The 26767-nt window shown below is 43.8% G+C and overlaps 1 protein-coding gene across 1 annotated transcript in view; it reads left to right on the top strand.

Annotated features, from left to right (window-relative positions):
• WDR62 (WD repeat domain 62) overlaps window positions 1-26767 on the top strand; it is a gene marked incomplete at its 5' end in the record, with an annotated part of 926258 nt that overhangs the window by 839170 nt on the left and 60321 nt on the right. The window contains one exon of the mRNA XM_069207611.1: window positions 6149-6231. Within this exon, the coding sequence (XP_069063712.1) occupies window positions 6149-6231 (83 nt within the window). The remainder of the gene's footprint in view (window positions 1-6148; window positions 6232-26767) is intronic.

The following is a 26767-nucleotide window of genomic DNA, read 5'->3' on the forward strand; positions in this document are numbered from 1 at the left end:
TTTCATGTGTTTAAGTTCTGTGTGACTATAGTGGTTATTGCATAAGCTTTGCATGTCTCCTAGATAAGTCTTGGCTGCTCATTCACAGCTACCTCTAGAGAGCCCTGACTTCCTAGACTCTGCATACACCTCACTAACAGGAGATACCTGTGTTTTTCTTTACTGCTGACTGAGCCAAAATACACACACTGAGAGGAGACATGTATTATATATTTTTGTGAAGGCTCATGAAGGAAGTCCAGTATAGCCAAAAGTGTACCTTTTAAAATGTGCAACATTGAAGTAAGACCATGTACAAAGAATCTTAAATTTATAAACAGCAAATATATACATGCATGGATACAAACACTTACATTGATATATGTATGTATATATTCATAAACAATGCAAAGCAAATAATTAATAAAAATGCATCACCGTAGCGCCTGTCTGGTGCTTCATCTTTCTCCTGCCGGCAAGTCGTTGACCCCGGTTCAACCGCAACGAGAAAGAGCTATCTCCACCTTCGTGGGAAATATATCAGTCATTTGACGTCTAAATCCTGATTAAGGTCTCTGAATCTTCCAATGTCGACCTGGGTCTCTTATATACTTTAAACAAACGAGGAAGGAGCTTTCTGGAAAAAACCCTCCCGCTGCGCAATAAGTATTCAAAAATGCTGGTTATTTTAGGTAAGCTTTGAAAGAAACATGTCGGAACTTGGCCAAAATCCCACAGTGTCTTTCCCAAAACTAAACCATTCCCTGCTGTGCCATAAACATCAGTCTAGTACATCCTTATCTTGCTAACTGACTCCTCCATGTTATGTCCTAGGCCTTCGGTGAGAAAAGAACATGCAGAATAGAAAACATGTTGCATAACACGTTTTGTACCGAAAACTACTTGCACCTTTAACGTGGCGCTAAGGCTAAGCTGAATATAAAATGGAGTCTGTAACTGATGACCACTAATGTGACAGTGGACTGCTAAGCCAAGTGCAAAGTGGTGTGACACGAAGTCAGTGGTGAAAACACAAATATGACTACAACCTGGACCTGGTATAAGGTGATAACACCATAGGTGCTCACCAGACCAGCTTCCTACAGGAGAGATGCGGCGAAGTTCGCTATTCGGCTGAACACGACCGACTCTCTGGGTAGATCGGTCGTATTGACGGTGGCATTGAGGTGCCACACCTGGTTGAGAAGATCTTTTTTTTCAGGGGATGTCCAACAAACCCTTATGGAGATGCCCTTCAATGGCACCTATCTCTTTGGAGACAAGGTTGACTCTGCGCTTGAGAGGTTCAAGGAGTCCCGGACTACAGATCGGTCCCTTAGCCTTTCGACTGCCCCTCGTCCACAACAGTTCGCCTTTTGTGGCCATGGAAGGGACTCTGTTGTGTCCCTATCCCAGCCACCGAGCTACCCATGCTACTCAGCCCCTGCGTGGCGGGGGATGTGGAATCCCACGGGCTTGTGGGACAGGGAGCCAGAGGTCTGCCAAGTCCATCCCCGCCCCTGCAGCAGCCTCCACACCTTCCTAGTCCGTCCGTCCCCCATCTCAGACCAGTTAGAGGCAGGATTCACCATCACCTGCCCCACAGGGAATCCATCACGACGGACAGGTGGGTTTTTCAGATCATCCGAAGCGGCTACTCCCTCCCCTTTGAGACTTCCCTTCCGGCCATGTCTCCCTCCGACAGCTGCTTACCAGCACTTCTCCACGAGGAAGTTGCGGCTGTCTTGGCCAAGGGTGCCCTAGAGAGTGTCCCTCCACCAGAAGTAGGTTGTGGTTATTATTACTGCTACTTTCTGATGCCTAAAAAGGACATGGGCCTACGTCCTAACCTAGGCCTTCGGGCCCTAGATTTCTTCCTCAAGAAGGAGAAGTTCAAAATGCTCACTTTGGCTCAGGTCCTGTCTGCCTTGGACCCAGGAGACTAGACGGTAACATTGGACTTGCAGGACGCTTACTTCCATATACCTGTCTTGCCTGCCCACAGGCGCTACTTGTGATTTGTGGTAGGTCACGAGCACTTTAAATTTTCTGTGTTCCCCTTTGACCTTACCAGCGCCCCTCGGGGTTCACAAAAATGATGGCGGTGGTTGCAGCTCATTTGCACAGGTTAGGGTTTTCAGTTTTCCCCTACCTCGATGACTGGCTGTTGAAGGTGGACACGGCCTAGAAAGTCATCTCCCACCTTCAGGCTATGGAGAACCTTCTGCACATGCTGGGGTTCACTATAAACATGCCAAAGTCACACCTGACTCCCTCTCAGATGCTCCCTTTCATTGGAGCTGTTCTGGACATAGTGCAGTTTTGGGCTTTCCTCCCGAAAAGAGAGTCCAGGATATTCAGGCTATGATTCAGATGTTTCGGCCTCTATCCTGGCTTTCGGAGAGAATAACTCTGAGGATGCTGGGCTTCATGGCCTCCTGCATCCTACTGGTGACAAATGCCAGATGGCATATGCAGGCTTTGAAGTTCCAGTGGGCACACCATCAAGGGAATCTCTCTGACATGGTCCAGACCTTGGAGGGGGCTGCGAAAGACCGGCAGTGGTGGCTTTCGAATCAGGATTGGGTCAACGGCTGATCCCTCTCCCTTCCCCAACCAGATCTTATAGTAGTGACAGATGCGTCACTCCTGGGATGGGTGGCCACATGGGAGAGGCAAAATCAGTGGTGTCAGGTCTCCGGCAGAGTCTGGACTCCACATCAGTCTACTAGAGCTCTGGGTGATGAGGCTTGCATTGAAAGCATTCCTTCCCTCTCTCTTAAAGGGAAAGTGGTGCAGGTATTCACGGACACCACTACCGCCATGTGATACTGCAACAAACAGGGTGGAGTGGGGTCCTAGACCCTTTGTTAAGAGGTGCTGCTCCTCTGGACGTGGATGGCCCATCAGGACATTTCTGTGGTGGTTTAACATGTGGCGGGCTCTGTGAACGCCAGAGCAGACGAACTCATCGGTCAATGCATAGTCGATCATGAATGGCATCTCTGTCTGGATGTGGCTCAAGGTCTGCTTCAGCAGTGCGGAGAGCCTTGGTTAGATTTGTTCACCTTCTCATAGAAAGCGCAATGTCAGCTGTTTTGCGTGTTGGAGTTTCCAAGGCAGCACTCGCTCGGCGGAGCTTTGTCTCGAGTGGATCTCAGGACTTCTTTACGACTTCCCACCTATACTACTTCTGTCCATAGTTCTGAAGAAGATCAAGAACAACTGGGCCCAAGTAATACTACGGGCTCCAAACTGGGCACAAAGAGTATGGTATCCAGAGCTACTGAGCATGCCACAGATCCTCCAGTCAGACTGCCCCTCTGGGATGATCTGTCGCAGCAACAGGGGACGGTCCTCCACCCGAACCTGTCCAATCTTCGCCTTTATGCATGGAGATTGAACAGCGGCATTTGATAGCTATTGACCTTCTGCCCGAAGTCTGTGACTTTATCTTGGTAGCCAGGCGTCCCTCCACCAAAACGGTAGATGCCTGTTGTTGGCATAAATTTGTGGTTTGGTGTACCAACAAGTCTGTTGACCCCCTCTCTACTCCTCTTTCTGAGGTTCTCCGGTTCATCCTTTGAAAGCCCGGCAGGTCTCTGCTTTGGGCACCTTTAAAGGTTACTTATTGGCTATCTCAGCCTTTCTTAGATTGCCAGACCAACATTCCCTTTTCAAGTCTCCTATTGTTGGTAGTTTCCTTAAGGGACTCACCCATTTCTTTCCTCCCACTCCGTTTCTTTTGTCCCAGTGGAACCTCAATCTAGTCCTCACTTACTTAATGTGTGCCCCTTTTGAGCCATTGTACAATTGTCCCTTGCCACTTCTTACTCTCAAAACAGCTCGCAGAGTGAGCGAGCTTCTAGCTCTTTCTTCCAAACCCCCATTTTTACCTGTTCACCCTGACAAAGTGGTGCTTCGTACGAGGGCCTCCTTCCTTCCCAAGGTTGTTACGCCTTTTCATGTAGGCCAATCCATCACTTTGCCTACTTTTTACACCCCCCCCCACATCCTTCCCATGAAGAAGAGCATTGGCGTTCTACTCCAATCATACCAATGATTTCTGGGTGGACGATCAACTCTTTGTTGGATATGTGGGTGCGAGGATAGGGAATGAGGTGCATCAAAATGTGCTTCACTTTGGAAAAGAAGAAATTTCCTTAGGGCTAGAGTGCTCACTCCACCAGAGCAACTGCTACTACCAGAGCATTAGTACGCAGAGTTCCTGTTCTGGATATCTGCCAGGCAGCAACGTGGGCATTTCTGCACGTGTTCACAAGATATTACTGCCTGTACAGTCATAGACGGCTACTTTGGTTGTTCGTCCTGCAATACTCTTGATAATGATGTTGGTTCGCAGCCCACCCCCACTTATGGGTATTGCTTGGGTATCTATTCTAAGGTAAGGAATCTGCAACTAGAAGTCTCTAGCAGATAAACAATTTACTTGCCTCCTGTAACTATTAATCTGGTAGAGAAATATTCTAGTTGCAAATTCCTTACCGACACGCCTATCCTACCGGCTTGCAAACTGATTTCTAGGGACAGGGATTCTCTTTTCAGGGCCTTAACTGTGGCACACCATTTTCAGTGTTCATTATGGCTCTGCACTTTGGCATGGGAAAGTCATGAAAAGAAACTGACGTCGCTGAGGTGGCGCCTGTGTACAATCTCAATGTCATCACGGTGACAACGACAGACACGGAGGAGACCGACGCCACCTGATGGTGAGCAAGGGTGCTTACTGCTCGAAGAAAAATCACTGGATCCAGTCTGCAGCCTGGTGGAAATTCTAAGGTAAGGAATCTGCAACTAAAATATGTCTCTACCAGATAAATCGTTACCAAAGGTAAGAAACTTGTTCATCACAACTAGGGCAAAATACTCAAGTACTTAAGAACCCTGTCATGATTTTGTACAAGGAAAAACGTTCATGGGAGGGTCAGTTGTTTGCGGGATACCCAAGTGTTTTTGGTAATCTAAATTGACACCAACTCACAAGGAAGAACTTGGTGGTCAGGTCAGGCCCAATCACATAGTTGTGGTCATTACAGTTGTCGTCTCTTGCAAAGCTTCATGGGGAGGATGCCCTCCACATTAAAACCTACTTAATACTTGTAGTGATTCTCACATCCATCTGTTTGGGTGTGGCAACGTACACATTAGGGACGGACCACATGTTCCTTCACTGTGGACAATATTAATGTTGCAATATTGACCAAAAAAGAATGCCCTGACTTCTTTTTATTCATATTGGTCTCCCATTCTGTTAAATATTGACATTAAAATATTTACTAAAGCTCTAGTAGGATTATTATCTCTTAAAGTCCTTGGTGATATACACTTGGCAGGATTTATCTTTGACAGGGACTACATTGATCATATTAATACCTAGGTTGCTTTATTCCATGCTGCTCAGGGGCTAGGGAAATTATTGCCGTGATTTTATTACAGAAAGACATTTCTATTTTGTAGTAGACAATTATATGATTAGTTTTGGCATTCTGGGTTATTTTATGCCTCTTAGTGAATAATTCTGCCACTCCCAGTAGCTCATTTGTGGTCAATATTATTGAAGAACAATGCATGGATGGTCACATATGCCACTTATGTTTTGCTGTCTATTTCGACCGCACAGTGCGAAAAATATTAATAAACAGATAGCAAGGTAAGTGGATATTGCAGAGGTTTTAATGCAGGGTTTGTACCAGCAAAATCTGAGTATTTGCAGATTTGTTTATCACCATGCTATAATACTGAACGCATCTGAAAAAAAAAAAACTTGCTAAAAGGAATGGACATCCAGAGGCACGAACATTGCAAATATAATTTTTATTCTGCCTGTAAAAAGACTGTGCAAACTGATATTTGATATGCTTTTTCACTTATGATTGGTCTACACAAATCCCATTCACAATAGCCTGATGTTCTCCACAGTAACCATCAATTCGGGGAAAACGCGTGTTGACAGCTGTTGGTGTGTTCTAATGTGCAAAAGAAAGTTTGCCAACTTTTACATATTGAGATAAACTGTCAACTGTAATGAACATGAGAATATTCTTTTAGCATATACCTGACTAGTTCTTTATAGTTTACGCTTCTCAATATGTTGTTTTTGATTTTTCCTTTATTGATAATGTAATTATGTTTTTGACAATTTTTATAGGCCAAGTCACCATTGCAAGATGTGAAATGATTGTAGAAGATCTTCAAAATACATTTCAGAAAGCACTCCAGATTTATAATGAGGTAAATAAAAATAACTAGCAATGCCTGTGAGTCTGGCTTAGTAACTGAAAGTGTCATTTCACTCACTGGTGAGTTTAAGCACTCAATAACTCATCATGCACACATTGTCACTCATCCTTGCGCGCATGCATCCTTTCATCAATCCACTGACTCATTATTGCATTCACCCTCCCACCTGTTGACAATAAGAGTCAAACGCTACAACGATGGGCAAGATAAATGAAAACAATAGCAGTAGAAATGAGAAACAATGCTACCACCTAAACATGATGAGCAATTGCTTGCAGTAAAAGTAAAAAAAAAAAAAATTAAACAGCTAGTGTCTACAGCTAGAATGTTATTGTGTAAAGTCTAACATAGTCTTCAGTTCCAACATGTCAGCTACATTTCGAAACAATGGGACGGCCATGTTAGAATTGAAAACCAACTGTACACTCTCCACAATACCATACCCGGTTGGACATCCATAACCATCACACAGGGACGTCGTATTCGAATCGTATTTTGCACAGTATGTCATTTTTTTGTACCAATCTAAGATGTCTGGTATGTTGCTTATTAAAGTGTCAGCTATTTTTGTTGTTGTTGTTTTACAGTACAGCAGTAATACTCAGTGGACTGTACTGTTCCAAGTTGTCCACTTTGTTGAGTTAGAAGCAGTGGTCACAATGGAATGTGGTGCACCCTAGTTGAAATAAATGACAAGCAAGTGGCCCAGTAGCACTTTTTAAGGAGCTGATAGGCAACATAAAAAATAAATATAAAGGAAAGAAATTAAAATGGATCTATAAATTAGAAAATGGTACCATAACAGAATGTATCACCAGAACTGCCAATGAAATGCAGTAATTTCCAGTCAAATGTGCACATGGGCCAGTGACTGACGTGAGCTAACCCATTGCCCCATGTTGTATGCTGTCAGGTGGAAATAGAATTGGATTGGCTCTCGAACAGATCAGTGGTTGAAGAATGTATTTACGTGTCTACTTTTTATTATATAAATTACATTTTAATTATGATCCTGGCAGAAAGCTAAAGTTGTCAGGCCAATACTTAATATACACACAGCTAGATACTTTACATACACTTTATCAGATGGGCTTGTCTTCCCCAACACCTTTGCCTTTTGTGATATTCTGTGAGATTTTTCGTAACAAAATACTGGTTTACTGGCTTTACCACAGCGTATTACCAATCCACACTTAAAGGCATATTGACTTTAACTTAAGCTTTTGAAAAAAATGCCAGGGCTATTTCGTTGTCTCAAAGTTTCATAGCAAAAATATCAGACGGGGGGACAAGTAGCATACGTTTTCCAGTGAGCCATTTAGGCCTGTGACTTGTTCATAGCCTTGCCATCATAACCTACTGTATTGAGCATAACCTTACCTGTAAGGTGAAGAGAAACACAGTAAGTCCATGTTTGCACTTTCTCCCTAATCAAAATCTTGTGGAGAAGAAGAATGACATGTGAGCCCATCATAAACCTCTCTTTCAGCAGTGATTCTAAAAGCTAGTTTTGTGGTGTTTACACAAGGTCTAGGCACAGCTGATGCCAAGCAATACCTAAAATGTTTTAACAATGCAGATCAGTGTATGCAGACGAGCTTTTTAACAGCCACTTAAAACTGCACGGTGCATGCCCTTATCTTAAACGTGAATATCAGATAAGTATCTTAAATGATGCCACCATTGTCTTTATTTACCGTTAGATAACGTGTAAACGTAAATAAATTGATGTATAAAGTTACAGCGCCAGTATGTACCCCAACAGTAGCCCTGGAAATGTTGTACTATCCATATAGTAGTGGAATCAAGATCACTTCCTTTCAGAACGATGTAGGTGGACTGTAAGATGGAAGGGGTTGCCCAACTATAAAACAGCTTTTGGAAGTAATAGTGTCAAGTATATTTTACAACCCAATTTCCAAATACACTGGGTAATATATTTTTTTTTAAATTTTCTAAATGTTCTGAATTGGGTCTAATGAAATATCACTATGTTTGAGGGCCTTCGACAATGCAGGTGGATTAATTCTCCTTATTTGCATAGAACAACATGTGTGTCCATTACAAATAACCGGACGCATATGGTCCATATTAACCTGTGCCACAAGAGACAAAAATGGCAAGTCTTACGAAAGGAAACTGCGTTTCTTAACCGACCTACTCTCAATTTCGTTATGTTAAGGAATGCAGTACTGCCTTTCCACATGTGCAAAGGCCTAAACACGGTCGAAAAATGCGATTCCTACCCAGTAAAAATCACATTTTGTGATTCTCCTAATAGAAAGTCGCAAAAAAGGATTTCCTATGTATGATTTCTCAAGCACTTGTAGAAAGTATTTTCTAAATGCGAAATGGGCATTTTGGAAATGGTATTACCATCAAAGCCAATCCAATGGTAACCGTGTGCAATTTGAAAAACACCCGAATGCTTTTTTTAAAGTGCCATAGAGCGCACACTTCTTCTTAGGGCATTTGCACCCTTTACATGTGCACCACTTTTTTGGTGGGTGCATCAAGGAGAGGGGGCCTTAGGCCCATAGGCACTCTTGGTTTTGCATTTCCAAATTTGCAATTCCCTAATAGTGATTCCTCCTCCATAGGAATCCCTATTAGGAAATTGCTATTTTTGTACATTCCAATTTGCATTTCATAAAAAGCTCTTTCTTAAGATTCACTATTTAGGGAATGCAAAATGAAACTTTTCGTACATCTGGCCCAAATTGCCTATTTGGTGAGGTGTGCCTTACTTGAGACCTTCCTTAGTCATTGGAAATAAAACCTGTTTAAATCACAGTGCCAGGGCATAATGCGTATTATTCGTACTTTTTGAGTTAATAGCCCATCACATTTTCTCAGCCCAAAAAGTACTGTTAGAAATTAATATACTGGTGTGCTCGAATTATGTGACCAAGAAGAAGTCTCCAGAAGGATTGATGGCTTATTCCACCAGAGCCACGGCTGAACCACTTCATTGGCAAGGGGGAGTTCCTTTTCTCAGTATTTGTCAGGCCGCAACATAGTCATGGATACACATATTTATAAAGCACTATCTCCTTGACAGCACGTACAAGGAGAAGGACTTTTCACTCTTTTGGTCTTGCAGGACATTTTGGTCTCAGCCCAATCCATAAATCCTCCACATTGGGAGGTACTGTTCCAGGCCTAATCCAGAGCCTCAAGAATGACTTGGGCCCGCTCGTTCCTGATCTTCTTCAGAACTCAGGCAGGAGAAACAGAAGAGGAGTTGCGCACTGGAAACCTGTTCACCACTCTAGCCGGAATGAGTCTCCCAGAGAAAGCCTTCATGGATACTCCAGTGTGCAAAAGTTTCCACCTTGCATACTCTTGACGGTGGTGGAAAAAGCTTGTCAGGGTTCTCCCAACTGTTGGAAGATGCCTTGTGCCACCTCAGGGTGTATTCGCCATTTGTGATCTGACAGGTGTTGCCAGCTGAGCTAGTCTGCCTTGAAGTTTAAAGATCTCACCAAATGGTTAACAACTGGTGAGTCTGACAGGCTAGGTTGTTGTCAGATTCCAAAGGGGGAGCTGGGCCAACTCCATGGAAGTAGGGGCTCCCCACAGTGGGGGTAGGACTCATGCACACAGGGTGGCAGGTAGCAGATCCTTTCTCGGATTGGATGCCATGGACCACAGCTGGCTGTACCAGAGGCAGGCACCCAAGGCCAGTATGCACAAATAGCTTGGGGGGGACCACACAATGCACTTAGCCACGTGCCTCGGGTGTTTCACAACAAGAGCAATACACGTGCACTGGTGGCATAGCTTCCCACTAGGACTATGTTTTTTGCATAAAAGAACCGTCCTGTGCTGTGAAACCGAGGAAGGGGCAGACAGCTGTACAAGCCTTTATGCCAGGGTTTACCTGAAGGAAATGTAATTGTATGCAACTGGTGAATCGTGAATCTGAAGATGTAAACAATGCTTGGAAGCCGGTATTGATTTTAATTGATGGAGGCACTTGAAGATTTCAGATTTATTCTTTTTGTGTGTATTGCAAGAAAGTTACCAGCTGAGCTGTGAAGTGTGTGCTTTTAAAGGACAGTTAATAATAAAATGTGCATTCAGTACAGTGTGGGTATTACTAAAAACTATATTTTGGAAGTACTTTTTAAATCTTAAACCTTTTTTATGCATTTTGGAGCACCCTGTACAGTGTATTGCAAGTTTAAAATAATGACCTACATTTTCACAGTGTTTTCTGTCACAGACTGGGACTCCGTAGCACTAACCATAGACAAGTCACTATTCTCCCCTGCACCAACCAGGATTTAATGCTGTGGCGCTTTGGTTACACACAGAGACCTTGTCGTAGTTTGGACTCTTGCAATGAGCAAGACTGCTGGTTTAAGGATGACAGTACTTTTGTTTGTAGGCGACTGCGTCTTTCCTACAACAAGTTGCAACTCTTGTCCCAACCTTACTGGCTCACTAGCAGCACCTCACCAGAAACACAATAGAAAAAGGTGATTTATGGCAGCCCCCCATCATCTTGCAATACATAGAAAAGATATATGAGATGTAATCTGTCCTAATACCCTAATGTGAAAAGGCCTAACCTCCTACCTAAAGGAGAGCTGGGTTTGTTAAACCTAATCAGCCAATGCCATGTCCATGAGAGGAGCCCCCAACCCTCGTTACCTTGGAATGAGGTCTCTATCTCAGACTCCGCAGGGACACAAAGACTGGGTCAGCGTCAAGACGACTGCAGCAACGGTGTCGATGCCCTCTGGTCGGAATCCCTCTGATTATCTGTCTAAAGTGTGATGTATTTATACAGATCTACAAGGTCCCCTGACATAGGTGTGTTCCTAAACAATAGATAAGACATGCTTGGGACGGCAATTAATATAAACAATCCCTCTAAAGTTTAGAGAGGGAAAATCCCTAAGTGTGAACACCTACTGTTTGTTTGTCTGTGGTGCTTGATCTTGACGCCTTGGCACGGTGACACTGCTAATGTTACCCATAACAAGTGGCCTAACTATAAACAAGGCGGCCATCTTAGAAGAAATAAATAATTAAATGGTCTAAGACAGAGCAAGCTAAGTAGGTTAAAAGTCACTAGGTGACGGGGGCACGAGTCTGCAAGCCAAAGGCTAAGCTAACTCCTGTTATCCCAATAAATTAAACTAGGATTCACTACACCCTCCCAATTGCCGTAACAGGTATGACGAAGGCACAGCAATCCAAATGCTAAAACTTGCGTCCGAGCTAAAAGCAACAAAAAAAAAAAAAAAAAACAATCGGTTAAAATACAGAGATGTTAATGTCGACTACGACAAGCCCTTCGTGCAAAAGCAAATGTCAATTTAAATGTATAATTTGGAATCGGGAATGGTAAGTCAATTCATCAAATTATTTGCTATACGCATGATCTTGAAGAGTGTCATCGAAGTCACCAACCAAGGACCTCAAATATTAGGAAACATCGTCCGATGTTAAGTCGAGTACTGGGCGGACAAACTGATCCACAGAGCAGAAGTGAGCCGTATTTCCTGGTGTGTCGTTATCCGTTGCAGTGTCCTCATCCATGGTAGATCTCAAAACGGAAGGCTCATAGGTGGCCTCACGGAGCAACCTCAGTCTCAAGGGGCATGACCGTGTATGAACCCTCATCGGGGACATCAGCAGTTCGTGGTCCGCAGGAGATGTCGGTGCAACAGCAAGACAGACCATAGGCAGATGTTCAAAGAGACACCATATGCAGCGGAAGACTGGTTGTACGCACCAGAGAAGGGACCGGAATGACAATGTCCAGTCATGCTCCAGTTCCACCAGCAAAGGTGTACCGAAGATCCGAACCATGCGCTCACGACACAGTGAAGTTGGTAGGAGCGGCTCCATTGCTCTGCGTTGCTAGAAAGAAACAACCACTGCGAATCAGAAGAAATAGCAGTAGTAGTCCGACAATTAAAGTCAAAATAATCGGAAAGCCACCAAACACACTTGAAAAGAGAGAATGGATGGCTGATGGGATGACTCCGAAGACAGTCTGGAAGATGGACACGAAACCAGACCGACAGCCTTAAAGAAATGAACAATCCCAGTGGTGCTTGAAGCATTGAATATTCTGGATACCAGTTCTCCAAAGTGTTTGGGGAAACAGGTATTTAAAAGGGATTGTATCTTTGCTGATGATCACGCAATCTGGAGAGCATATGTCTCCTTTGCGGATGTCAAGGCAACCTGTTTTTGAAACAATAGTGCCTTTAGCCTACTCAGCTTGTCATAGTTCACATTAATAGTATCTATGTGGGGCCACATGTCAGATACTTTAATCTCTCGTGTGGGGGGAAACAAAACTTGTCCACAACACATAACAACCTTCGAGACCGAGATTGCGTAGGCAATTCCGGGTCGCATGCCGCAACAACTTTTATCATTCAGTACAACATAACTTCCATTGGAAAGTACATGAAACACCAGACGAATCAAGGGGACGGGAGTACCCTTCAGAAAACAGGCCAAATTTGCGAGCCCCGCATTGTAAAGACCGTGAAGAGACACCTGTTTGCATATCATAGAATGACGAACAGCAGTCTCACATTCTCTTCCGCTAAGGAAGACCTCCTTTTCGCCGTTCAGACATCTAAAGTCAAAGGGCAACTCCCCCTCTTCCTTAATAAAGCTATCTCCTAGTTGCTCATATCGCCCCACTGCAAGATGTTTCAGGCGGCTCGAGAAACGAAAGGTCGAAATTGGTAAATTAATAATGCCATGTAAGAGCCAGATAGTTGAAGGACTCTCTGCTACAGTGAAGGGCAACTTATCTAATTTCTCTACTTGAAACAGGGTGAAACTAGCCTCCCTTTTAGCCATTGTCTCTTGTTCCTTGGAAAAATTAAAAGCATTGAAGAATTCACTCCCATTAATATACTTCCATGGAATGTGGCCACTTTTCAGTGTCTGTAATGTCCAACCTAGCTGCATGATGAAACGTAGCTGTGTTTGCCCATGATATAACCGGGACAAGTCTGTCTGAGTGATATCAATAGCAGACAACACTATATTTGATAGTGAATAAATCCTTTTGGACAGTGTATTCATGCTGTTGTCGACAACAGCTAATGTTTTTTCCAAATTTTCCTTATCAAGTTGCCTTAAACGTGCAGCAGCCTCAAATTGGGAAAGTTTCCAAATTTCATTGTAGATAGCATATAAAAACCTTTTCGAGTGCTGTTTTCTAGGACCCTGCAGAAAATCCAGCAAGTCGATATTTTCAGAAAGAGTGTTCAGGTGTTTAACTGCGGCTAACGTGTTCGTTTGCACCCATTGCTGGCACAGCTTACCAACACTGTATGTTGTAACTATACCTTTATGTTGACCCAATATAAAGCGAGGGTCTGGCCTGTTAATTGAAAAACCCCTTGAAGAGTTCAAAAAACGTCTTTGACACTCATTAGTGTCTGTGGGCCATACCAACCACCCGCCGGGACTGGAAAGTGAAGAATTATAGGTACCAGCCTTAACCATTGCATCTAGCCTTTCCTCTGTGATATTAAGGAAGTGTTGCCAATCTTTAAACCTTGCCGGAGTAGGGATACTGGGCGTGTTCAGATCTTTAATTTTCGCTAACCCCAGACAGGATGTCTGTTCAATAGTGTCATTTAAGAAAATAATTTGCACAGGAATCAGGCATGCTCGAAACAAAGCCTCCCTACCCTGTACTTGCCAATCTTGCGTCCCCCATACACTTTTCAAGTCAATAGTGCCCTTCCAGTATTCGTAACCCTCAATCAAGATCCAGGAAACAAAGGGATCTGAATAAATCAGTTTTGTATCTGTTAGCAACATTTTCCTAATTTGTGCCGGAGGTATTTTAAAATAAGACTCTGCTTTTCTTGAATCATGCCCAGAAAAGTATGTACATTTATCGCTATAATACTTGGGACTCCCCACCAGTGGTGTAGAACAGTGTTCCCACTGTGTGTAGTTCAATACTGGCCTGTATCTAGTGGCACGGTGTAGGTAGTGCTGTCCCCAATTGTTGTTATAGCAGAACATTTCCCCATAATTCGTAGTATAATCATATACATCATCACTTTCAAAAGCTGAATAGTCCATCATTTCATTTAGCATGGAATAAACTGTTTGGACATCCCAATCATCAGAGACAACATCAGGTGTAATTACATCAGTCATTGAAATTTTGAACACGTATGGTATCTGAATAATTTCTGTAGGCACGTACATATCGAGTGGAACTTTGTCCCACACAATCCCATCAGTAATCGGTATTGCCGTAATATTTACAGGGGACAAATCCCTTCAGACCTTATGTGAAGAATGATGTGGTGTTAAAACTTCATCAACAGGCTCCACTGAGGAGCGATCAGGAATATAGTGACCATTTATGAGCAAAAAGAAAACAATCACAAAACCAATCCATAAAAATAATGCAATAAATGTCAAACAGAACCACAAGTAGTTCCATGGGTATATCAAATAGTTCTTTTTAAGCCAGCGATACAGCTTACTACTTTTTGAAATATCGTCAATCACTGTAGAGGATGAGTCCGAAGAAAAATCATCAATGTCAATGAAATAGCCAGAGGTAGTCTCTGCAAACACAGGAGCCGGTGTATTCTGATCCACCGCACGAGGAGGCTCTTGGTAGACAACGTCATCAGTCGTTAAAGTGTTTGTGTAAAATACAGCTAAATCTTGAAGCGGGGTGGTCACTGAAGATGTGACTGGAACCAACAAGAGTTCATTTTCCGCCCTCCCCATGGTCGAGGAAGTGTCCGGAACAGCAGTCGACATTCTTGCATAGTCTGTAGTAGCGATGTTCATCCTACTATGTAGATGGATGTCCTGTTTGGGTAGTGAGAGGGGATCGGGAACCACCCAAGGGACCTCCTGGTCTACTGTGAAGGATCGGCCACATGGTGTAATTTGATGTCATCAATGGAGATGAATCTGTTTGTTTTAGAACCAGACAGTGGTGGTAAGATGACAGTCCTGGTGCCTTTTACTCCCAAGATCGGTACTGGTGCTCTGTATGATGGACCGAACTCCTTCTTCACAGCGATCCCCAACTTTAGGAATCCAGCCAGTTGAAGTTTTCGCCAAATCCCTTATTCCTAAGGTGGCAGCACTTGCAGATGATTTATCATCACAAAATTGTTGAAGCTCCTGTAAAACAGTAAGACGTTCTTTTATGTCAAATGGTGTTTCTGCTGCCACCATACCAGGGGCATCAAGATCTGGGACATACATAGGTATCCCAAAGAGAACCTCATATGGAGAACGTCCCCCCAAGGACCGTCTTGGCAGATTATTCAGTGCTCTCTGGACCCCATATAGGTGGTGTAACCAACTGCGGCCTGAACCTAATACTCGAGCTGTTAAGGACTGCTTTAGATCATGATTCCGCCTCTGCACGACTGAATTTCCCTCGGGATGGTAGGGTGAGGAGTAAGGGAGTTCAACACCCATTGTCCCCATGGTGTCTCTGAATGCCTTAGAGGCAAATGCAGGGCCCTGGTCCGAATGGAATGCTGCAACCGCATATGTACCGATAAAGATCAGCAAATCTTTTATAACAGTCTGGGCGTCAGCCGACCGCTAAGGCCATACCCACAGGAATCTAGAACAGGAATCCACAGCCACTAAAATGTATTTTTATGCACCATCAGGCTGTAAGGGACCACAATGGTCTAGGTACACACACTGAAGTGGCTTGCGGACACTAAGAGGGATGTCTGCAATGGGCGTTTGATATTAGAGCCCTTGATCTGCTGGCAAATGTCACAGCAAAGGACATACTGTTTTTTTTGTTCTGCATAGACCAGGCCACCAGTATCGTTGCTGTAGAATTTTTATCGTGGCCTGCATACCAGCATGTGCAGAAGCGACACCCTCATGCGCTGCTGTAATCAGATCTAATCTCTGGTCTTCATTGGGGATCACTTGATCTCCAACCCCAGGAATCGTTGTATAAGCAACATTCTGTGCACTGATATGGTAAGTATAGTTTGTAGGGTATCCTTTCGGAAGGGGCTTGCATGCAGCCGAAGCTTTAACGGCAATCAATATTTCATTATCCAATCTCGTCGGAGAACGGGTCACTGCAGCCACAGAAGCCGTAGCTAATGATGCTTTGGTCGCTTCATCAGCCAATGTATTACCGGCAACGTGTACTCCTACACGTTGGTGTCCTAATGTATGGACTACATGGACACACGGTAGCTTATCCTTAAGATCAGCTACCCTTCCCCACAATGTTTTGTGTTTAATGGTGTTCCCTTTGGAATCTCTAAACCCGTTCAGTTTCCAATGATTGATATATTCATTGTATGACTGGACGCAGTAATATGAGTCACAGACAATCAAAGTCTGGCTTCTTGTCTCAGTATGTTCGAGCGCTAGAATAAGAGCTTTAAGCTCAGCCAACTGTGCCGTGCAGTCCCCTAAGGTCTGCTTGTAGGTATTGTGAGGGTGGAAAAGTCCATCTTCCATCACTCCGCTCACGGCTGCGCAAGCTGCCGAGTATTGATGTTTAGTACCTACAGCTGGCTGTGCTGGACCGTCAGTGTATATGATAGTATGGTAGCTGTCTAGTGGCAAGATATTTAGAGGAGCGGGGTACTCCTGTTCATACTGGAGAAATTCTTGTGTTTGAAGTCTCTGATCTAATATATAAGCGACATCAGTGGCGGTCAAAGACGTTGCCCATTGAATCCAACGTGGATGTAATGCCTTAGCGTTAGGAACGCTCGCTTTAGTGACAGCCTCTAAGGCCGGCACCGGGGAGACAACAATAATACGTTTCCCATGAGCAAGTGGCCTCTCCTTATGACGGCCATCTGAACTGCCGTCAGAATCTTTTCTGTAGGTGCAAAACGTTCAGCATTTGAGTATAAATGTGATTTATATGCTATCGGTATCGTGCCATCTTCATTAAAGGTGACATAAGTAAATCCTATGGCACCAGCAATTATTCTGATGACCAAATTCTTTTTATTGTCACGTGTGTGTAAGTGTTTAGCTTCTAGCATGTCCTGTTGCATGTCCCTAAGGATGTGCGTGTGTTCAATTGTCCATTGTCTGCTAGAAAATTTGGGTTGAACTAGGTCATACAGTGGCTTGATGCGTTCAGCATAATCTGGAATGTATGTTCTGCCAAAATTGAAGAAACCCAGTAATGACTGCAGTTTCTTAAGTGTGTTCGGAGGCTGTAGTTGAGCACATTTCTCTAGAAAGCGCGGGGCCAGGCTCTTCCCTTCGTTTGATAGCTCATATCCTAGGAATAATACACTAAGAAAAGCTATCTTACTTTTCTTAAAATTAAATTTATAACCGAGGTCTGCAAACCCTAAAACGATCCGATCGACCCTCGCAAGATGAATGTCGAGTACGTCGTCTGTGAGATATAAGTCATCCATATAGGACAATGCCTCAGAATCAATATCATGTAATATTGATGTTACATGGGCTGAAAACAGGCCTGGGCTATTTGTATAGCCTTGGGGTAAACGGCAAAAGCGTTCTGAGAGCCAAATGAAAATGCACTTAGGTCCCGACTTTCATTAGCTAAATTCTGGCAGAAGAACCCATTAGAGATGTCTAATGTTGTTTTATATTTTTTTACGCACTTTATTGTTTATCAGTGCTGTGTGAATTTTGTATAGCATACGTGCGTGTATGACTATTTAAGTGTCTAAAATCAACTATTATTCTATATGAATGATCTGGCTTTGCAACGGGGAATACCGGATTATTCATTGCAGATGTACAGGGCTCTATTACTCCCTGGTACTCAAGTTGTGATAGGATCTCCTTTACCGGAGCTTTCGCTTCATGTTTAACAGGGTATTGTGGCTGCGGTTGGGGTGTAGACCTAACAGGAATAATATGACAAGGAGACTCCTTGTCCCAACCTACATGATTGCGGTATAATGCAGGTGCCTGCGCTAGAGCCCATTCAGCAGCATAGGTTCCTTTTGCTGCTTCCGGAACAAGATTGGAGAAAGAAGGCAAAATGACATCTTCCCCATGCGGGAGCTTGCTGACGTGTTCAGGTGGCCAGTCTCTTTCAGCCAATAGGATAGCACTAGTAAGTTCATCCCAAAATATCACACTAATAGTGTGCTCCACTTCTCCCTCTATCTGAATTTTTAAGTCATAAACCCTATCGGGGGAAGAACGCAGCCATCCTTTGTTTCAACCGCGATGTAATCGCTTGTTGCTGTCGCATCCAGATGATTCTTCAGACTCTGGCGACATATCGTGACCTCTGCGGCGCTGTCTAACAGAGTCCTTGCCCACCTCTTGTTCCTCAACAGCGTTCTCAATATTACTGGCATTTTTAACTGTCAGTGCTGCCACCTTCTTCTTTTTAAACTGTGGCTTTTGCTGAGGAGTCTTTTTTAACGGTAGACTGTTGTGAGTCTTTCTTTTCTTTCACGTATTCCGGACGTCGATCTTGACGTCCCCCTCTCTCGCTACGTCTATCCGGTGCGTCCTGAGACGGACGTGAATCAGTATATCTGTCTGGAGTTTTTATGTTCTCCCTATTTCTGAGATTATATCTCCTTTCAGAGTTCTCCGGGTGTGGAGAATCAGCTCTCTTATTTCTTCTTTCTTTGAAATGTTTTTGATTGTCCCAGCGCTTCTTAGAGCCCTCTTGTTCCTGCTTTGTACCCTCCTTATGGGCGGTACCTTGTAATTCAATTATTTTAGTTTTGGCTCCCAAACTATCCCGTGCTATACTAGTATAGGTATCGGAAATTATTTTCAGTAGCTGTCTCTCTTGTTCCTGGTTTGGAGTTTCCTGGAGACGCTGGCGAATTGCCAGTGCTACCGCTTCCCCTTTAATATTACTTAGTATAATTGATGACACGGCATCAAAGTTACGCATCAATTTCATCCCCAAATCCAGGGCTGGTGCAGCCCCATGCTCATTTTGTATTTGTTTTAACACTTCCGGTAAATTGGCAAGTTTCGGGGTAGCATGTGTGGTAGTATATATGGCAGCGAAGACTGTACCCCATGTGTCACAGTCATCCACTGAGGGAACCATCCCAAAAGGCAAGCACATAGTGAGCAATCTATGTGTTTCCTGTGGTCCCGTATGGGGAAACACAGCATCCAGCTGATTCGTTTTCTGGGCAATCCAGAACGGTATTTTTTCCCGTTCCGTGGGCACTTTACCCATAATAGTATGCACTGTTTGTGGATTAATCCCAGTAGCCAATTGATAACCACCAGCTACTGGCGGTGCTGGACGTACCGGTGTTGTGTTCAATGTTCGCATTACAAACTGGACTAATCGTCTATATAATGCCACTAATTCATTATATAAAATTCGTAAATCTGCTATTGGCATATTCTGTATGTCTGGGTGAGGTGTGTATGTGGCGAACATAGGCCAGGTAGGTCCATCATTACTTAAGGGACCTAACCTCACTCTTCGTAGTACATGTTGTAGGGCGCCTTCGAACCAGTTCTGATGCTCCTGGTAGGTGAGCGATATTTCATGATACTGGTATGCTTGGTACCGTAAAGGTACATTTGCAACTTCATATGTGTGGAATATCTTCGTTCTTTGGTCAACCTCAGGAAAGGTGACCCAACAGTAAAATGTTTGTTTGGTATGCTTCAGTATCTTCTATTATCAGAGTAACATCCCCGCCCTCTTCTGTAAGGCCATGCGTTAATAAATGTTGTGTTAGTGCATGTCTAGCATTTTCAGGAATGTCTATGGTATCAGCCATATTTGTTTAGAGAAATGGAACACCAGAAATGGGAAGTATATTCCTTTTATGAGTTCGAGCTCGAACAACCTACAGCTCAATTAGGTGTAACCTTTTCAGCTGAGGAGGATTCTCCCAAAGACCACGGACATCTCCGTATAATGGTACCTAGGGTACCTGTTGTCTGTGAGACAGTGATAGTCAGGGTATCTGTAAATTAGTGCCTAAACACCATCGTTGGTGGCGCCATGTCGTAGTTTGGACTCTTGCTCTGAGCAAGACTGCTGGTTTAAGGATGACAGTACTTTTGTTTGTAGGCGACTGCGTCTTTCCTACAACAAGTCGCAACTGTTGTCCCAACCTTACCGGCTCACTAGCAGCACCTCACCAGAAACACAATAGAAAAAGGTGATGTATGGCAGCCGTTTACGCATGGACTCGAAAATAAGATCTCAGGGAATGTCGTGGTTAAACGGAGATTACCCTTTTCTCACAGATATATTATGTCTCATACAAACACAGGCAATGACCCAGATGCAGTAAAGTTACAATGGTTTTTATTTAACATAACTGCAATTTGCGATAAGTTGCATGGGCTGCAATGATTAGGATGATGAATAAAGCAAGAAACAGTATTGTGAAGACGAGTGTCATTATTACAAAGACCCCCACCATCTTGCAAAACATAGAAAAGATATGAGATGTAATATGTCCTAATACCCTAATGTGAAAAGGCCTAACCTCCTACCTAAAGGAGAGTTGGGTTTGTTAAACCAAATCTGCCAATGCCATGTCCATGAGAGGAGCCCCCAACCCTCGTTACCTTGGAATGAGGTCTCTATCTCAGACTCCGCAGGGACACGAAGACTGGGTCAGCATCAAGACGACTGCAGCATCGGTATCCGCGATGGTGACGGTGCCCTCTGGTCGGAATCCCTCTGATTATCTGTCTAAAGTGTGATGTATTTATACAGATCTACAAGGTCCCCTGACGTAGGTTTGTTCCTAAACAATAGATAACGGACATGCTTGGGACGGCAATTAATATAAACAATCCCTCGAAAGTATAGAGAGGGAAAATCCCTAAGTGTGAACACCTACTGTTTGTTTGTCTTTGGTGCTTGATCTTGACGCCTTGGCGCAGTGACACTGATAATGTTACCCATAACAAGTGGCCTAACTATAAACAAGGCAGCCATCTTAGAAGAAATAAATAATTAAATGGGCTAAGACAGAGCAAGCTAAGTAGGTTAAAAGTCACAAGGTGACAGGGGCACGAGTCTGCAAGCCAGCGGCTAAGCTAACTCTTGTTATCCCAATAAAACGAACTAGGATTCACTACAACCTCTGCAGTGTATTGGCTAACAGGGGTTTCGTAATGTGTGATAGTCCATTTCCCACTAATTAACTTAGCTTGTATTTTTTTTTTTTTTTTATGTAAGCTATGCATTATTTTACTTGTATTTACCTGAAGCTGAAAGACCGAAAAAGTTACAGAATATTTTGTTATTTTTTTTGTTAAGTTATTTTAGCCGTGCTTTTGACCCCACCTCCTTTGCACACTTCCCATACTTTTTTTTTTTTTTTAATGCATTTCGACTGCTGCCTGAGATCTGTGAAACTCAAGGAGGAGCCTGAGACTGCAAGGTGTGTTCAGTGTTGATGATCAATGTTTCCTGCAAGTCACACCAATTATCGCAAGTAGCATCATTCCTCTTCAATGCATGAGCGAGTGATCCACCGCCAGAGTCCTAGCCAACATTTGCAATGTCCGCCTACCCAATAATGCAAGAGTGTCGGGAGAAGGCAGCACTGCCCATCTGCTACTCGCACAGTGAGAATGCACTGTGCTCCACCAGGCTTCCCTTTTGGGAGCCAGCCACAACGCATCAAAATGTTTCTAGGCACTTGCGACAAGTAGCCAAGTTGATTCCATATCACCAGAGGCAGGCAGCTCCACCACTGACCTTCTGGACATCCAGGTGGGTCCACGCGTGTCTTCAAAACCTAGGCCAGTCCCATGGACAGGGCAACCAAGTACCTGGCTACAAGGGACCGTTGCCCCACCTACACATCAGCTGCCTGGCACCCACTCTGCCAGTAGGTGCGAGAGCTCAATCTCTAAACATCGAATAGTCTCTTGCTTAGCTTGCAGCCCAAGCCATACCACCCCAGTGGGGTAGCACAGAGAAAGAGACAGGTTATCCTCTGCCATCGGAATGACTTGCAAATCCATCACGGAAATTAGCAAATGGAAGCCCAAGCAGCCAGGGACAACTCCCTTCCCGCCCCTTGAAGCAACATTTGCACACAGCCACAGAGGTTAACACCAGGAGCATTCCTCCTGTGAGAGGAGCTGGGGGTTCATTAATGATCCCAGCTCCTTCCCATTCCAGGTGCATTGCAATTCAGTTCCCCAGGATCATGCTGGGTGAGCGTGTGTTCCAACTGGGGAGATATTTCTGTCACATCCATCCCCTCTTGGTTCCGCCTGTCAGGATCCCCTGTTCCTGGTTCTTGCAAGCTTATGACCCAAATTCCTTGTTTACAAGAAATAATTGCAATCCTCAACGTGGATCACAAATGCAGTTGACTGGGTTACCTTGAACCTGGCCCCAAATGAAGACACATGCTGATCTATTGAGTGTAGTATTCGTGCAGACTTCTAAGGGCATCAAAGACCTGTTATTGCCTGATCTCATGTGACTAAACACTGCTCATCCCTCCAAAAAGTTAAACACTTACCACTGGGGATCATGTAACTGGTTAGCATGGAGGAGTCTCGCTTATTATCAGAATTAACAATATAAATTACTCCACCAATTAGGAACAGTCGTGTACCACAACCCACAGGAGCAAGAAAGAGCCATTAACCTGTTAGTCTTTTCTGTGTCCGGGTGAGGTTTCCTGTATTGAGCCAAATTAGGCGGCAAGCTCCATCCTGATTGTGCCTTTCCGTCAATTCTTTATAGTTTCAGGTTTGCCACCATACTTCCCCAGAACACAAAGACTTTGGGGACAAATGTATCAAACATTTTTGCGATCCCAAAAATGCATTTTGGTATGTAACAAGTCCAATTTGCGACTACATACCGATTCAGTATTAGGAAGGGGCGTGTCAAGGGCGTCTCTTCCTAATACCGAATTGCAGAGGTATGTATGATTGTTTTGTGACCGTGAAGGCGGTCGCAAAACAATCCCAGTTACCACTGATTTTAAATTGGTGGTAACCCATTCACAAAGAGGAAGGAGTCCCAAAGGGACCCCTTCCCCTATGTGAACCTTCCCCTTTGTGAATGCATGCAAAAACGTTTTTTAAGAGCAGGCAGTGGTCCCACGGACCACTGCCTACTCTTAAAGAATGAAAAGAAAACCTTTCATTTTTCATTTATAAACGCATCCCATTTTCCTTTAAGGAAAATAGGCTGCATTTAAAAAAAAATAAAAAAAATATTGCTTTATTGAAAAGCAATCACAGACTTGGTGGTCTGCTGAGCCCAGCAGGCCACCATCCCTGTGATTGTAGCCATTTGCAATGGCTCACAAATTGCGACCTACCTCATGAATATTAATGAGGTAGATCCATTTGTGAGCCCTTGCGAATCGCAGTGTGAACTCCTAGAGTTTCATACACTCCAATAACGATTACTTAATTGCGATTCGCTAAAAATCGCAATTAGGTAATCACTATTGTGAAGAATGATACATCTGGCCCTTGGTTCCCTGGAAACTGCTTGGCAGGTCATGTGTATAATGCAGCTGGATCACTAGTGTGCATCATTACTGATCAGATCTACAACAGCATCTGATCGTCTTCGTACCTCTGAATTTTTTTCTTGACTAATGGAAACATTCTTGGCATGTGCTTTCAATTTGGTTCATCTTGTGTGGCTTATTTCTATTGTCATAATTTGAATGCCCTCTGCCCTACCTCTTAATTATGGCCCCAGTTCCAAAACCAACAAAACAGAACCAGCATCTTACCCCATTATTCCTAGATGTAATATTCAGGAGCCTGTCATGTTTTAAACACTCACTTTTTCAAAGGAAAAGCTTTGGACCCTGAAACACTTAGTCAAGAGCATCAAGGGTACGCCGAAAGGCAGGGCTGAGGCAGGTGGTAGCTCACCTCGCGGAATTACACTAGCTCTATCTGAACATCCAAATACTAACTTTTTGAATTCACCAACTTTTAATATATGCCAAAGGAGTGGAAGTCACCATGGCTGCTGACACCAGACTTGCCCTCCATACGATCCTCATTACAAAATTTCTATTCATTCCAGGCCCAGGTTCTCTAAAAAAAAAAAAAAAAATCTATATTGTTATTTTTTGTCACCCGCTTCCAACTTGGGGAGGTAGTAATTTGCACGCCTGCTGCCTTTCTTGGATGGGGTAGCCATTTCTCAGTTTCTATTTCCAGAATGAAATCCTGATTTCCCTGTTACCTGTGGTCACCCTGGTAGACACAGAAAGTGTCATCAAATGTTGATAGGACAATGTCCATAAATACTATCTCCATCATAGGGATGTGTGATCAGTCTGAGATTATCCAGCGTCACCAAAGCGACTGGACAAGCCCTAATTAGTCTGATAAATGCACAGGTCAGTGGTATTTAGCATTTATTACTTCTAGAAGTATCACAGTTATTCAGTTAACAGATAGAGTAATCAAAGGAACCACAACTGATTTAATGAGCCATTCACAGTTTCACTCTACAGGCCATGCTTACTTGGACATGCATAGCTTAACCTTTGAAACAAGGATATGCTAGTGGCAGGATCAATGAGGTAGCAGGATACCACTACTACTTTTAGTCCTGAGGATGGTCTTGGAAATCTGCACAACAGGAGACCGAAACATTGACGTACGTTTCACTACTTCCACACAGACCTATCATCATTGGGACATTTCCTACACCACAGGGATACTCCCTCTAGGAATGTTCCTTGTATTGAGAGTAGATCGCACACTTCTATCTCACTTGTCACACTATATGGAAATATGTATAACCAATACACTGGAGAGATGTGTATTTTTTGTTTTACTGTTAAAAGAACCTCTAGAAAACTCTTATTCAAATACGTATCATAGTATTGTTATATTACAGGTACACCTGCTTCTTCGATTAGTGTTTTTGTTGCATGAATCTGAAATTCAAGACAGTTGATTAATTATTGTGAATTAAGTTCACTACGTTATAGGTTTGTAAACGCATAAATATTTACAGTACTTCTTCTTCTTTGGAAACTATCTTCCTTGTTGCCCATTTACTGTAATTTATACTGATACGCAAGCTCTATGTTTCCTTCGTTGGTGGCAGGGGTGCATAAATTCCACTAGACATCAGGGAAGCCTTATTTTTATTTTTTTATTTTTTAAAGAGGGGTGGGGCTTCCCACCCTGGCCATGCCCGACCCCAAATAAATGAGGACAATCTTTCTTCCCCTTCCCCCCGAGGGGCAAATGGGGGTAATTATCCCTGAGGCTCCCTCAGGTAGGCAGACATGCCACTAGATGCCAGGGAATGAAGAAAAAAAAAGTGAGGGGTGAGGGATGTAGACTACCATGGGCATCGTTATGCACCCACCCCAACTGAAGGGGCAACAGTCTTTCTGCTCCCCCTGTGGACTAAGGCATCTCATCCCAATGGCAAACAAGAAGACATTTGGGCCAGGAGAGCTTGGCTAACTCCCATTATCGCCCCACTTGTAATGGTGAATAGCTGCACTTTTTGGGCATGGGAAGGCTGCCACCTGGAAAAGCCTACCAGGCCCAGACACTTCAGAAAACTAGACATCTGAGGGAGTCCAGGGTGGTGTGTTTCACATGCACCCCACACCATTTTCGTACCCACAATGTCATGCAAACCTCCAAGTTTGCCTGAAATAACGCATTTTCCCTACATTTCTGTGATGGAAGCTGCAAGAATCCTCAAAATTCCTACCACCCACCATTGCCCCACCTGTGCCCATAAAAATCTCTGCCCCACTTGTGTGGCTGGCCTAGCGCCAGTTACAGGAACTGATTCAACTGAGGTCAGTAGGGATCTCCACGCAACTCCTTGGTTTGATCCGTTCCTGTTGCGGCATTAGGCACAGCCTACTTCAATATTAATGATCTAGAGCTACACACATTGGGAAAAGAGAGTCAGTTTTCGAAAAATATGCTGTGTCCATGTTGTGTTTTGGGCCGGTTCCTGTTGCGGGCACTAGGTCTACCCACACAGGTGAGGTACCTGTTTTATCAGGAGGTTTGGGGAAATGCTAGGTGGAAGGAAGTTAGTGGCTCCCCGCAGATTCCAAACCTTTCAATCACAGAAATGTGAGGAAAAATGTGTTTTTGGTCAATGTTTGAGGTTTGTAGGGTTTTCTGGGTAAAAAAACGTGGTGAGAGACACGCAGGGCAGCCCACCCTGGATACCCTCAGGATTAGTGTTATCTAAAATGTACAGATTGGCTAGGTTCTCTTGGTGCCAGCTGAGCTAGGGTCCAAAATCTAGAGCTACCCAAATCAGAAAAAGAGGGTCCGTTTTCAATGGAAAAATGTGCTGCGTCCAGGTAGGGATTTGGGTCGTTTCCAGTCACTGTCACTTGGTCTACTCACCCAGGTAAGGTTCTGTTTTTATCAGGAGACTTGTAGGAGCATAGAATATTAGAACATTTAACTGTTAGAGACATGTAGCTGCTGATTCCTTAACTTAGAATCTTCCCCAGGTGCTAAGCTGGATCTGAAAACTTTTTCTGGTAGTACGTCTGGGCGTCGGCAAATGGCGTTGCGTGTCCCCGCAATGACATTGTCTGCCGGA

Source organism: Pleurodeles waltl, chromosome 9, assembly GCF_031143425.1.
Source record: "Pleurodeles waltl isolate 20211129_DDA chromosome 9, aPleWal1.hap1.20221129, whole genome shotgun sequence".
In the NCBI taxonomy this organism is placed as follows: domain Eukaryota; kingdom Metazoa; phylum Chordata; class Amphibia; order Caudata; family Salamandridae; genus Pleurodeles; species Pleurodeles waltl.